Below are 13,787 nucleotides of genomic sequence, written 5' to 3' on the forward strand. Positions count from 1 at the left end.
AAGTCCCAGTCTGGTCAGATGTGTACATGAACTGATGAAGTCCTAGCCTGGTCAGATGTTTACATGAACTGATGAAGCCCGGGCCTGGTCAGATGTGTAAATGAACTGATGAAGCCCCAGCCTGGTCAGATGTGTACATGAACTGATGAAGTCCCAGCCTGGTCAGATGTGTACATGAACTGATGAAGTCTCTTGGATAAGAGGTGAAACGTCTTCCTAGACAAATAACCAAGTCCAGTTGCTTTTGACTGAAATTGTTTTGAGGATAACGATGACCTGGACAAATGAGAACATTCACAGGCTATTTATTTCTTTATTTTTTTTTTTCCAGTTTTCATTCAACAATAACACACATGCAGGGCTGTAGTTACCGTTGAGGTCGAGGCCATATTTTAAGATATTTGAGGAGTTACAGGTACAGAACTAATACACGTGCTGAGTTTTCAAGGAAAATTTTGATATGTTTGAGAATAAATATTGTTACAATTGTCACTTTTAGACAAATAAATAAATAAAAGTGTTGGTTTTCTTAGACATAGTTATATACCTGGCAGGGTAGAGAAGGCTTTGAATTTATGTTAAGACCATAATGCACGGCCATAAAATATTAATTATTAAATTAATAAATAAAACATGAAATTATGGGATTTTTGTAATTATTCATAAAATCAAGTTGGGATGGTGGTTTGTAAACAATGAATTAGGTGGATGGGGCTGTGCTGAAGGAATTCATGACCTCCGTAAATTTAAAATCCTGGTTATGGCTCTGCATGTATGAATGTTTGATTACTCTTGTGTCAGAATAGTCAGTGATAGCAATGTTTGCAGATATTCCTAGCCCGTTAAACATTTATTGACTTATTTTATTTAGGTGAAACGTAACCCTATCGACTACATGGTTCTATTAATTATTTATACTTACTTTACTCTCTCATTCCTCATACATGATTTCAGAAAATGAGCAGATATTTGTAACCTTTAATCATGATGTTTCTCTCCATGTGCTCTGTTAAACCATCCAGGGTCCATTTGTACCCCACTGTACGCTTCAGTTTGGACTGGGTCACCATTTTTTAACCAGCGGGAATTGAACATAAGGAGGACAATCAACAGACAATAGACAGTTACAGCTTTTATTTCTCTTCCCAATCGCCTCTGCTGAAAAACTGAATTGATCAGCCTGTGAAAACAATGGAGCGGATGGCTTTGAGCCAGACAGGCCGTGGCTCAGACAAACTGCAGCCAGCAGAGACAAGACGTAACAGAGTGTGAAGCAGGAGGATCATGAAAAACAGCTCAATGCAGGTTCTTAAAGTGACCGAAGAACTGAGAGAGAATATGTAGAATGATAACTGTATTACAGGATTGTGAAGTGAAGATGTGGAGGCCATCTGGGCTCAGTTCATCTGTCATCTTATCATCTGCCTTCAGCTCACCGGTTCTGCCCTCTACTTGGCAGGGCTTCCCGCTGCACAGCTGGCTTTACAATCTCTCTCTCCATCTCTCTCTCAATCACTGAGACTATTGTGTGTGAGTGTGTGTACACTACAAATTGTGTGTGCGTGTGTTTGCACACATACTCGCATGTATGCTTGTGTATCGGACTCAGGGGTGCGTGTAAACCTTTGATGTGTAGAGACTTTTGAAGGGATTTATGAAATTATAGCAGTTACTCCATTGCAGTCTACCAAATATGTAAAGCTTCTTGAATCACTAACCAAAACCTTTATTTTGAAGGGTACAGTTAACCACCCACAGGAGGCACAGAGACTGTTAATTCAATGACAAACACCTGAGTCAGAGTGATAACTCTGTACAAGTGCACACCTGGGTTTGATGGTAATACAGTTTTTAAAAAAAGTATTTGTGTAAGAGTGTTTGGGAAGCAGAAATACAGCTGCACGGATGTTTATTGTATAATTAGTCACATTAAAGATGGAATACTAATATTGTTTCTCATGTATCAGACACAATAAGATATGCATATAGTGTAGATGGTTTATTGTGTGTCATAAATTACGAGTTTCAAGCCCTGAAAAATAAAACTTCACCTTTTCACAACCACAGTTGCTGATGGCTTCCATTCAGCAGTGTGTGCATGTGGATTGCATTGTGCCTATGTGTGTGTGTGTGTGTGTGTGTGTGTGTGTGTGTGTGTGTGTGTGTGTGTGTTTGCCTGCGGCAGTACTGTGGGGAAGGCTGTAATAGGTTTCCATTCCTACATATGTAGTGTAATGCTCCCTGTCAGCAGCAGGAGTGACGGTGTTTGAAGAAGTGCATCACATTTGAACTCATGTCACACTTGATGCACCTAACCTGCAGGGTGCATCGATGCTGCTTAACCTGTGTTTTTAACCTGCTGACATGTTATGTATGTTTGTGTATTAGTGATCATGATTGTAAGCACATTTATCTCAGATGAGTGTCAAATGAGAGGCCAGTGCAGTTGTACAGTTAAGTCACTCAAGCTAAATAACTAAATAACCGAAAAAAATGAAGTCAACCTCTATTAGTGCCTGGTATAAATGTCATTCAACCCTAACCCTAACCCTGATGCAGAGAAGTAAAAACTTTAATTTGTTGACGATTTCACCATAAACCCTAAAATTTGCTACCACTAAATGTAAACTTAAAGGTATTAGGTCACATCGCCTTTCAGACTAGGAGTCTGCAATTAGTCACCAGGCTAGCTAGGTTTGCTAAATGGCCATTTGGCATTTTTCTCTTGTTGTCTATGACAATGACATTAACGTTAGCTTGGTGGCTAACTAAATGCTATTAGCAGAGGATTGACTACACAGCTAACAACAAGCTTACAACTCCTGCTGTGATAAAAAGCACAACACTCGCCGGCTATAGTTAGCGCAAAAGGAGCTACAGTGACGACACCGGCACCTTTGTGAAAGGTTCAGAGATTTTCCACTGGAAGTTCTTGGAGCAGTTGCACAAAGAAGGCAGAGGGCTCTAAAAAAAAGATGTTCCTCCTTCATTGGCAACCAGGCACGTTGTTCGACCTGGGCATTTGTGGCTATAGCCTCGGATCACTTTGGAATAGTCTCGGACCTCTTTGCCACAATAATAATGAAAATAGCCCCATACAGTAGACTTTCATGTGGTTGCATTACCAGAATTGTAGCAGTGAAAAACGCAAAATTCTGACGTACTGAAACACTGACAAGTGATAACTTGAAAATAAAACTTAAAAGCGGACTTGCTTGCCGGTGTTTCAGTTTAACGAGTGACCCTGTTAACTTGCGATTGTGTACCAAAATCAATCCAAAAGAAGTTTATTAAAAGAATGTTTTGAAAGACTTAGCTACTGGCCCCTGTACCAGCTCCTCTCCTAGTAAATTCTATTCAAGTGGATTACCAAAGTCAATCAAAAAGGAAGGAGCCCATTGGTGCTTTGTTTTATGTGTAGGGACTCTTCTCATGCTGCTGTAGAGGTTTGGTGTTATTTTGGGCAGTATTATTGGTTAAAAAAGCATTTTAATGCGTTCACCGTACTGCCCTGAGCTAATCAGTGTTGTTAATAGTTGTTACATGAAAAAAACTGTTCCCCAATGGCTTATTTGATGTATGTGTCGAAAAAGACCATGGGATGATTTTGCAGCAGAATTACAATTTAAACGCTTTTGGACTGTGTTTATCTGTTAATATGTATTGACGGTACAGACGAGTTGTTCTTGCTAGCAATGTAAACATCAACCATATGAGTGAGCTCACACTCTGGCTGATCTCTCCTTCTCCTATATATATGAATAAATAAGAGTCATAAAGCCTGAGGACAGGCACAACTTTTTAGCTCAAGTTGAAACATTTCAACTCACACAGTCACGTATTCATTTTTCTACTACTAAAATAATTAGAATAAAAAGACAGATCTACATAACTCCAGGCACTTTTCCTCACCAGGGTATATACGATAAAAGATAGGACATAATGAAGAAAATATAGGAAAGCAGATAGCACAAAGATTTTAAAGATTACAGAGCAGAAATAAAAAAAATATAATACGGTCGAATATATACTACAGTGAGATGAATAAGGTAGGTGGTTGTACGTGTGTGTGTGTGTGTGTGTGTGTGTGTGCGTGTGGCAGAATAACGATTGTTATGTGGGTGAGGTTGTCAGTGCAAGGATTTAAAAAAAAAATGTGTGCGTCTGTATGGATGGTGTGAGGAGTGTGGGTGAGGGAGCGTGTGTGTGAATGTGTGTGTGTTGCTCTCTGTGGGGGATATAGCCAGTGGATAGCTCGCAGCATCTCCAGTCCCAGTGTCCCCCCGGATATGTGTATGTGTGTGTGTGGTGCTCAGTAGATTGGGCTGCAGAGTGAATGGGCTCATTAGCGGTAGCAAAGTAACACATGGCCTGGGGCACACACAGACACAGAGCACACGCTCTTTCTCACACATACACACACACACACACAGTCACACTCCAGACTTGCATACTAATGCCTTCAGACTGTGAATACAACGAGCCTCATTTATAAAAGATTCTTATATTCTTATGCACCAGTCTGAGCTTTACAACACGTCCCAAGCAAAAGATGAACTTATGAAAAATTGATCTTGGTGCCTAAAATCAGCTGTTTACATGAATTCTCTCCATTGTTCCGTGATGTTACAACTGAAACTAACATTTTTTCTAATGATTAATTAGGTGACATGTTACCCCGAGATACTACAGGAAGACAATAATGCACCACAATATGCAGCCCACACAGACTTACTGTGGTAAATAGAAACGTACTTTATCACCTCCAGAAATGATAAAGAAAAGACACGAAAAGTTATCATAGCCTCAGTCGACATTTCCTCCAGCCTGTCACCTCAGTCTACAAATTGGGAGCAGCCAGAAATACTTCCATCGCAATCAGGATTTTTTTTTTTTTTTACCATGCTCTGAGCCTGCACTGACACACATCACTTAGTATATGAATCCTGGATAATGAAGTGATAATATTGCATCAAATATGACGACAGCAGCTCTTCCAACATGCACCGCAGTAGCTCCAGCCCCCTGCTGAGGTGACTGACAAGAACAAGGAGTCATCTGCCTCACGTTCCACATTGGAGAACAACGATTTCATTAACCCTGAAATGCTTAAATATTCTCTGCCATTTCCTGCCACTAATCATCAGATAAGGGCCCGACGGATATGGGATTTTGACACCGATACAATATGGTTTTTAGAGGGAAAATTTACAGAATTTCTGAAATGGCAGCCGATATAGTGATTTGTTGAGCTGGAAAATAGACTTTTTCTATGTGGATACTCCGAAGGCTACATTCCTAAACAAATAACTTTATTAAAGAATGTTTAACAATATTATACAATATATATATACATTGTATTGCATTGTAAACCGAAACACCCCACGATCCAGAGGAACACTACTGAGGATGCGTCCCGTAAATTAAATTCTCCTTCAAGTCATCCACCATTCACTGATAAGTCCACCAGTTAATTGCATGTGCTTGCACAAGGATAACAACATCTCATCCTGTGTATTCTGGAACCTAGGTACTGTATGTTCAATAATGAAAATAAGATATATGTTTGTATGTTCAATATATGTCGATAACTATGTATTGACAACATTTCAAAATTACCCCAAGCATCGTTTTCTGCATTACATGTTCTATAAAAATTATTTTTCATATTGGCACGTATCAGACCACATATACACCGATACCAATATGTCTTGATATATGGGTCTGGCTCTACATCAGGCGTGGTCAATTATTTTATATTCCCCATCAAATCAAAGCTATAATCTAACATTTTTATTTCAAATACCAGAATAAGACACAAAACTCCTTCGTTAGATTTCCGAAAGGTTAAATTTTGGATTGAAACAAGTAGATTTGTTACCTTAAGGACATTGCTTACGTTACATGAATTATGTATGTAAGTATGTAACGTAAATTAAAAAAGTGTTGACTTTTGGTTTCACGGAGGACGTGAACAGTGGCCTCTTGTGTTAGTTTGACCCATCGATCCACCTCGACTTCCTCCATACGCAGACCTTGTTGCTCTTCATACTACGTCGCCTGACTTTGTCCTTTTGTCCCGTCATAATTACTGCAGCCGTTAGAGGTCGCAGCCTAACAATCGACTTAAATCTGATTTGCAACAAGCTGCTACGGCTGTTTTTTGGGGGGGTGGATTTAATAAAAATCTAATATTACAGCCAGGGCAAAGCTTTTTATTTCAGCACACTGCCTCAATATTCACCCATATGTTCACCATATGCTCTCTTTTTTTGGATGAACGTCATGTTTAATTTGTGTTAAGCCATAATGAGAGTATATAAGTAAAAAAAGGGGCTTAAGTTATCTTACTCATTGGCCTTCGATCATTATGTACAGTATGTATCTATATGTATGATGAGACACAGGATTTAACGACTCAACCATAATCCAAGGTGAGCCTGCAGAAGCCCGACTCAGATTTATGCACCTAACCTAGAAATAGTGAGTACAGAGGACATCTGCAGCCTAATTTCAAATAGTGCATGGTGGAGTGTGTGAGTGCGGGCTCGCGACTGGCGTTATCAAGCGGGCACCTGCCATAACAGATGTTTCAGTGAATCAGAGCCACTACACCTCCAGAAAACCTAACAGTGGTTGTATTTGCAATAACCTTCAGACATGTCTAATCTTCGATCCACAGTCAAATACTTACAGAGAACTCGGTAACCGCAGCCTCTTCGTCTTTGAGATTTAATGTGATATCCACACTCACTCTGACGTCTTTGACCTTAACTGGGCTTCCAAACACGGAGAATCATCCAACACTGACCAAGGCTGCCTCGTATGTTTAAGGGCAAAGAGCATTTATTTAAAGCTTGTTGTTCCTCGGTTGATATTGAAAGCCACACACAATGACTTCACTCTGCCAAAGACTCACTGGCCACCAGGCAACAGAAGGTTAATGCTAGTAATGCACACTACGCCTAAATCAAAACTAACAAGCTTTTATATGCATCTCTTCTCCATTTGGCTGAACCACAGTAGACATACCATTAAGATAACTTGTATTGTTACAACACAGTGTGATCATTTGTCTTACCTTATGGCTGTGCCTCTGGCTTTGGGCTTGTCAGACACCTGTCAATATACATACACAGCAACCATCAATGATGTATTCAGTTAAAATTATGAGTTTAGTTTTACTTTGCTTTGATTCAACTAAAATGACAATAATCAAAGGATGCAGAACAGAATTTTACCAGCACGTGTTCCCATAATTCCATCTAATATGTTAACATGATTCATTTGTTTGTGACATTAGAGCATGAATGACCAACATGATGATGGATGTCAGTGGGCGTCTTGTCGTATCATGTCCGTGTTCAGAAGCCAACGTGAGGCTGTTTGATGAATCCATAACTGACAGTGAAGGTGAATGATGGAACAAATATCTGGATTCAATTGATTAGGTCTCTGCAAACGCGCACAACAGGAGGCGTTTGGCTGTGGCTGCAAAATTTACGTGAAATTGTGCAAAAGGTGTAGCATTAATACATTTGATAAAAACAATTCAATGCCCTATTCTAAATATTTACTGCAGATGATAGAAATAATACAGCTACTGCAATTATTGATAATACCACTATTAGTCATTTGGTTGTTTCTCAGTGTGAGCAGGTTCAACAGTTTTTCGGATATATATATGATGAGTTTTAGGGCCATTGTTGAAGCAAAAATCAGACAATTGAATCATAACAAAGACATAAGAATAGTCACAGTATTTCAAGAATAAAGTCATAATTCTCCAGGCAAAACGTTTCCTATTTTGAGAAACAAATTGTAATATTTGAAAATAACATTTTTTCTTTACCAAAACAAAACATTTTTTAATTAAAAAAAAAAAAATGACAACAGAATATATAATTCTAGGAGTTTTTTGTTTGGGGTCTCAATAAGTGGTCTGGGCCTGTTTCTTACCCATACAATTAAACTACATTCTCAGTTACAATCCAAGGGAAATGATTTCTTCTCAAATTAGTTGTTGATTGAAATACCTTAGTGATGTTGTGGATTACTGAAAAACCACTTTGTTAGGTTTAGACACCAAAACAACTGGATTAGGTTTAGCAATAGATTGTGGTTTGGATTTAAATAAGTTGGTTGGGGTTAGTTGATGTTTGTTCTCCTGGGTAAGGGTCTAAATGTAATCTGGGAGAACAAAAGTTGAACTAGAATGTCATTTTTCAGAGACTCGCTGGGCATGAAGCATTAAATAACATAACTGACTGACAATAAAGAACAAATGATAATAATAACAATAATAATAATAATAATACTATTATGACATAACTTTGACAATCATGATTTGGCATTTTAAATAAAACTAAATTGAATTCAAATCAAAACTACAGAATAATTCATAGACTGTAGTATTTGCTACAACTTGAAAACACTTACCAGCTTTTCCCTTTCGCCCACTCAAACCTCTACTCTTCTGACCCTCGCTTTTCTTCCCTCAATCTGCTCTCTCTCTCTCTTCCTCTCTCATTCCCCTAAGAGCTTTTTTCTCGTCATTAAAACGAAAAAAAACCCTCTATTCTTTTTATTTTCTCCTCCTTTATCCCCTCATTCCCTTGTTTCCTCGCTGCCCTCTCTCTTCACCCCAGCCTCTGTTCACTCCTTTATTTCCATTCATACTTCCCCTCCTTTCAGTAAAAGAATGGGGTGATTAAGTTCGTCAGTGAAGCCTTTCCTCCCCTCGCTTCTCCCTTCTCCCCTCTCATCCTCTTTAGCTCCCTCCGTCAACTCGGAGTCAATTTTGTACATGACTACATCGATTACAATAACAAAACAAAAACAATAAACTCAATTTCTGCAAATATCAGCCATTAATTCATCTTCAAGCACCGAAACCCAACAATTAAAAGGAATTACTCAAACAAAAACAGGAGCTTTTCTTGCCCCTGGCTTGTTGTTTCTCTCCATGTCTCTCTAAGAATAAGGTGATTAACTGGACCAGTGAAGTTTCTGATAGATCGATGCGTAGCTGCAGGCTAGAACAACAAACCACCTCAGATCTTTGGCTTTGGGAGACTTGCAGGGCTCATGGAAAGGATCTATGAGTGAATATATTTAGCTGGCTGGTGGCTTTATTTGGATTTAAATAAAGAACAACCCAACCAGTATTTATTCACTCAGTCTCCTCGGTTACAACAGGGCTCGAAGTATTGTTTCTGACAAAGGGGGCAAGCTGCTACCCAAAGCAAGACAATCCAAACCTTAAAGCTTTAGAGACGCACGGCGCTCCTGTATACGATTCATTTTTATTTCTCAAATCTCCATATCTTCTAGTCCTTTCTTTCTCATGTGGGTGCAAGACATCGCAGTATTTCACATGAGGGCTTTAAACACCTCCGCACCATCTTCAACTGTAGCTGAACAATGAATTCTTTGGTCGTCTATACGGTGTCACTTTACTTTGCGCGAGACAAGCATTTCTAACACCTGAACACCCTGAGTTCATAATCCTGAATTTATGATGCAACTCTTGCGCGTAGGTTGCACTGATGAAAATATAGCAGCTATTGGATTTCCACTAGTGCAAAACACAGAGGCTCTAGATACCGAATTTTAGCATCTTTCCGTCGTCTGCCAGCTGGATTTAACACAGCTTGTCCGCTGAAGACTTTTATATTCCCACTGACATCTGACTCTGCACAGAAGTATTAGCCTAGACGTATTTGCATATCTTTAATCATTTAGAGCCAAATTCAATATCCATGCATGATGAGACGGACGGTCGCTCATCCTTGACTAGTTAGTTTGACACGCACACGTGGACAGTAGGTAACAGACAACATGTTCTTCTTTCTCACACGTCAACCAAGATGAGATTTCTCTATTTACTCACCTGCCTTTAGGCCCTTGTCGCTTTCACCCCTTCCATTTACTCAGTGACCTTAAGAGCTCACTGATCGATGCCTTCCTATACCTCACAAACACACACACACACACACACACACACACACACACACACACACACACACACACACACACACACACACACACACACACACACACACACACACACACACACACACACACACACACACACACACACACACACACACGGACGCTTGTTTGCAGTAGCTTGTGCTGACCATCTGTTATGAGTTACATCTGTTTCAAGGTCGATTCCTAGCCTCTGCACTTTCCTGGATGCCTTCTGCTTAAATTCTACAGTGAGCTGTACTCTGTTCGACCTAATGACTGTGGAGTTAAAGGGATACATATTTTGAAGTGGGGTCGTATGAGGTATAGGCCTCCTTACATAGTCCCCAGTTTGGAGAAGCAGACATGAGGACCAAAACGGAAGCTTAGCAACACTGAGTTGCTGGTTTAAACTGCCTCAGTCAGTCAGTTTGTTTATTGTGTGACTTTGGTGTTTTCAAAGTTTAGTTCAGATTCACCAAAGTCCAGGTCAACTAAACCCTACATGATGTGCTAAGCTAGCTAATATCATATAACTATCAGCGTGTAACCAGGCAAACAATGGAGTTTTATGTGATCTTTGATGGATTTAGATGTTAGCAAGGTCTTCATCATTGTTTAATCCACATCAGACATCTATCCACTTGTGTTTTTGGCTTGTACACCTCAGCATTTTCCCTTGTCCTGAAATTTTGACAGGCCTCCCCACGCCTAGTTACAGCTGCTAACGGAAGATTGGACAGTGGCCATTCTAGCGAGTCGTTTAGCCAAAGATAGCAACTACTGATCTATGCAATACAATGAAGTCATCAAGAGAACATTGAAGCATGTTGTTCGCATGCTTGTACATTTGTGCGTTCTCCTGTTCATGTATGAGAAAATGAAAATGAAGCAATCCATAGCACTACTACTGGTCAACTCCACAACAACCCTACCTAACTACAATTTCAGTAAAAATTTTCGACATCAAAAATACTAATATCAATAAAAAATATTATATAATAAGCTTTAAATAGCGTCAGGGACAATGATCGGTAGTGCTACATCACACAGCAAAGGCCACATATTTAATGAGTGTTTCCGGTCCTGTCGGTCTCTTCCCTCTTCCTTTTGTGTGAGTTTGTCTCCCTCTGTCTGTTTCTCCTGCTTGTGTCTTTCCCTTTGTGTTTGTATGTCGTCCCAGCTTTGGCTCATCTCCTCGTTAACGCAATTGATAAAGAGCCAGATGTGACCCAAGTCCGGTGCCAAACTGTATTGCTCTTTCGTGGTTTGTCTCTCTCTCTTGGTTGGCTACCTACTTTATTATCGGGTTCCCTTTCCGTGTTGCGTTCGTTATAGTTTCCCCAGTTCCTGTCTCCTGATCCCCGCGTTTGGTTACCCCTCGTCTTCACCCGGACTGTGTACCTGTTCTCCCGTTCTCTGGTTTTTGTTTTCTTCTTGTTTTTGTTTATTAAATATCTGTTTAAATCTTACTAGGTGTCCTTTTCTGCATTTGGGTCCTGCTCCTCAGAGTTATTCCCCGCACCGTTCATGACAGTGAGGCTGTTGATTTGAACGTCATCTAACTTATTCGATAACGAGATGAGATGCATGAGGATGTGTGTGATTCACCTCAGCAGGTAGCTGATTGATTGATCACATTGCGTGTTCGCTTCACAGTAATTAATCAAAGCAGCATGTACATGAAAAAAAATCTATTAATGACGGTTGAGTTCCATTTAGCTCCTTTAGTTTCAGGGTCTTGGTGTTGTTCACGCTGAGATACATGACCGTCAATGGGACACTTTTATCATTTATCATTATCATATCAGCATAATGTTATTAGTGACACCTGTGCTTTCCTGCTGTAAGCAGTCAAAAGGTCTGCTGCAGGACAATAGAGTCTGTTGATGTTTATTTAACGTTGCTATAGACCAGATGGACTTCTGTCCTTAATGGCTGTGACAAGACGTGGGTGGGTGCACTTACGACCTCAAATTAGTATGGTATGTTTATTTCTTTAAGCCATAGATCTGTCTTAAAGCTACATGGATAAAACGGTTCTCCTGTGACATCTTCTCAACTTTGATGTTATGCTGAATATGTCATAATCAGTACATTTACCACACAACACCATCAAAAACCTGTCTAAATATTATTGCAGCTAGTGCGTAGCAGACATGACCATGTACTCCACTGAGCTGGACATTTTTGCCGGCTGCAACTGTATTTTTATATAAAGACAGAGCTTTTAAGCTTGACTTTGCTCTGACCAAGGTGATCTGTCATCGCAAGCTCGCGGAGAGGAACGAGAGAAATGCAGGACGGAGATAGAGAGGCAAAGGACAGTCCTGCAGCAGTAATTGGGTTGCTGTTTTTCTGTCAGTTTCTAAAGTCATTAGGAGCATCTCTCTCTTTCCTACTATCTCCCGTTTCCTGTTCTCTTTTTCCCTCTCTCCTTCCTCTGCTCTTTCTTTCAATTCCCTCCTCTCCTTCGTCTCTTTGCTCTGTGCCAAAAACATATTCATCATACTCCTCTGCTGCCCTCACAGCGTCGTGCCACAGCATACTAATGACAGTGTGTGTCTCAGTGCGTCTGTGTATGTGTGTGTGTGTGTGAGAGAGAGAGACTGTCAGCATGTGTTTATAGTTATGTGTTTGCTGGCGTAAATGCTTGTGAATATAAGTCGGCATGTGTACACTGTATGTGCTTGTATGTGTTTATTTGATTAAGAATGTGTGTTGTGTTTTACTTCAGGCTATGAAAGCCTGATAATACACCATGCACTCATTTACTATAAGCCTGTTAACAGCATACACAGAAAAATGCCACTGAACTCATCTCAGCCTCTCTCTCTCTCTCTCTCTCTCTCTCTCTCTCTCTCTCTCTCTCTCTCTCTCTCTTGCCACTGTCTTCTTTTTTCTTTCCATCTTTCCCTCTCTTTATCTTCGCCTCCTGTCTGCATTGTTATCAGTGTGTCTCGTCTGCCTTTGTCTCCCTCTCTGTCTCACTAACTTCACTTTCCTTTTTTTATTTCTTTCTCACTTTCCTCTCTGTTTATATTAATCACTCCCCATGTCTGCCATCCAAATAGAAAGAGATAAAAATACAGAGGGCAAATGTGTGCTGGAGACTTGAAGGAATAGCTCAACTTTCTAAGAGAAGTCACTGTGAATCACAGAAAATACATTTTCCAAATTCTAATTCTGAGTCTGAGACCCTTTACACAGCAGACATTTTGACATGTCATCGTAGGAAAGGCACAGGTGTATCCAATAACAATAATGACAGTTCCAATTCACCTAGGAGAGGTCCTGGTATTGTGCATGATTGACTGACTGGAACACTTGATGATGATTTGTTTCACTGAACCATCTGAGAAGGCGTCATTGGAAACTGTTTGGAAAAGGGCAGGCACTTTCAAAACATGTCTGGCTGGCTGGTGATTGGATGAACCATCTTTTTATCAAACTCTTGCCGAGTCAATCAGTCACTCAGAGAAGAAAGGAAAACATCTTTTCCAACTGGAAAAGCCTTCAGTGTTGTTCTCTTCTCCAGTTCTGACAAAAGCTGATGCAGTTGCAACATCATTTCATTTGCCATAACAACCTAATTGTACAGTGTATATATCTCAGATTTCATTTTCACACCCACTTCAGATTGTTTACTTGATTGTTTATTATTTATTTGTACTGTATTTTATTGGCTATTTATTAGCTACTTAGATTTATTTTAATTGTATTTTATTTGAGTCTTTACTTTATTTTATTTCTACTTTATTCATCTTTATGGCTTGTTTCTACTGTGCACGGAGCATTGGAACGAAAGAATTTCC

At 39.8% G+C, this 13,787-nt stretch overlaps 1 protein-coding gene across 1 annotated transcript in view; it reads right to left on the minus strand.

The window, feature by feature from the left end:
- aff2 (AF4/FMR2 family, member 2) overlaps positions 1–13,787 on the minus strand; it is a gene marked incomplete at both ends in the record, with an annotated part of 179,714 nt that overhangs the window by 44,359 nt on the left and 121,568 nt on the right. Inside the window, one exon of the mRNA XM_083915406.1 lies at positions 7,082–7,119. Coding sequence (XP_083771532.1) covers positions 7,082–7,119 — 38 coding nt within the window. The remainder of the gene's footprint in view (positions 1–7,081; positions 7,120–13,787) is intronic.

The sequence above is a fragment of the Echiichthys vipera genome, assembly GCF_963691815.1.
Source record: "Echiichthys vipera genome assembly, chromosome: 6".
Lineage (NCBI taxonomy): Eukaryota > Metazoa > Chordata > Actinopteri > Perciformes > Trachinidae > Echiichthys > Echiichthys vipera.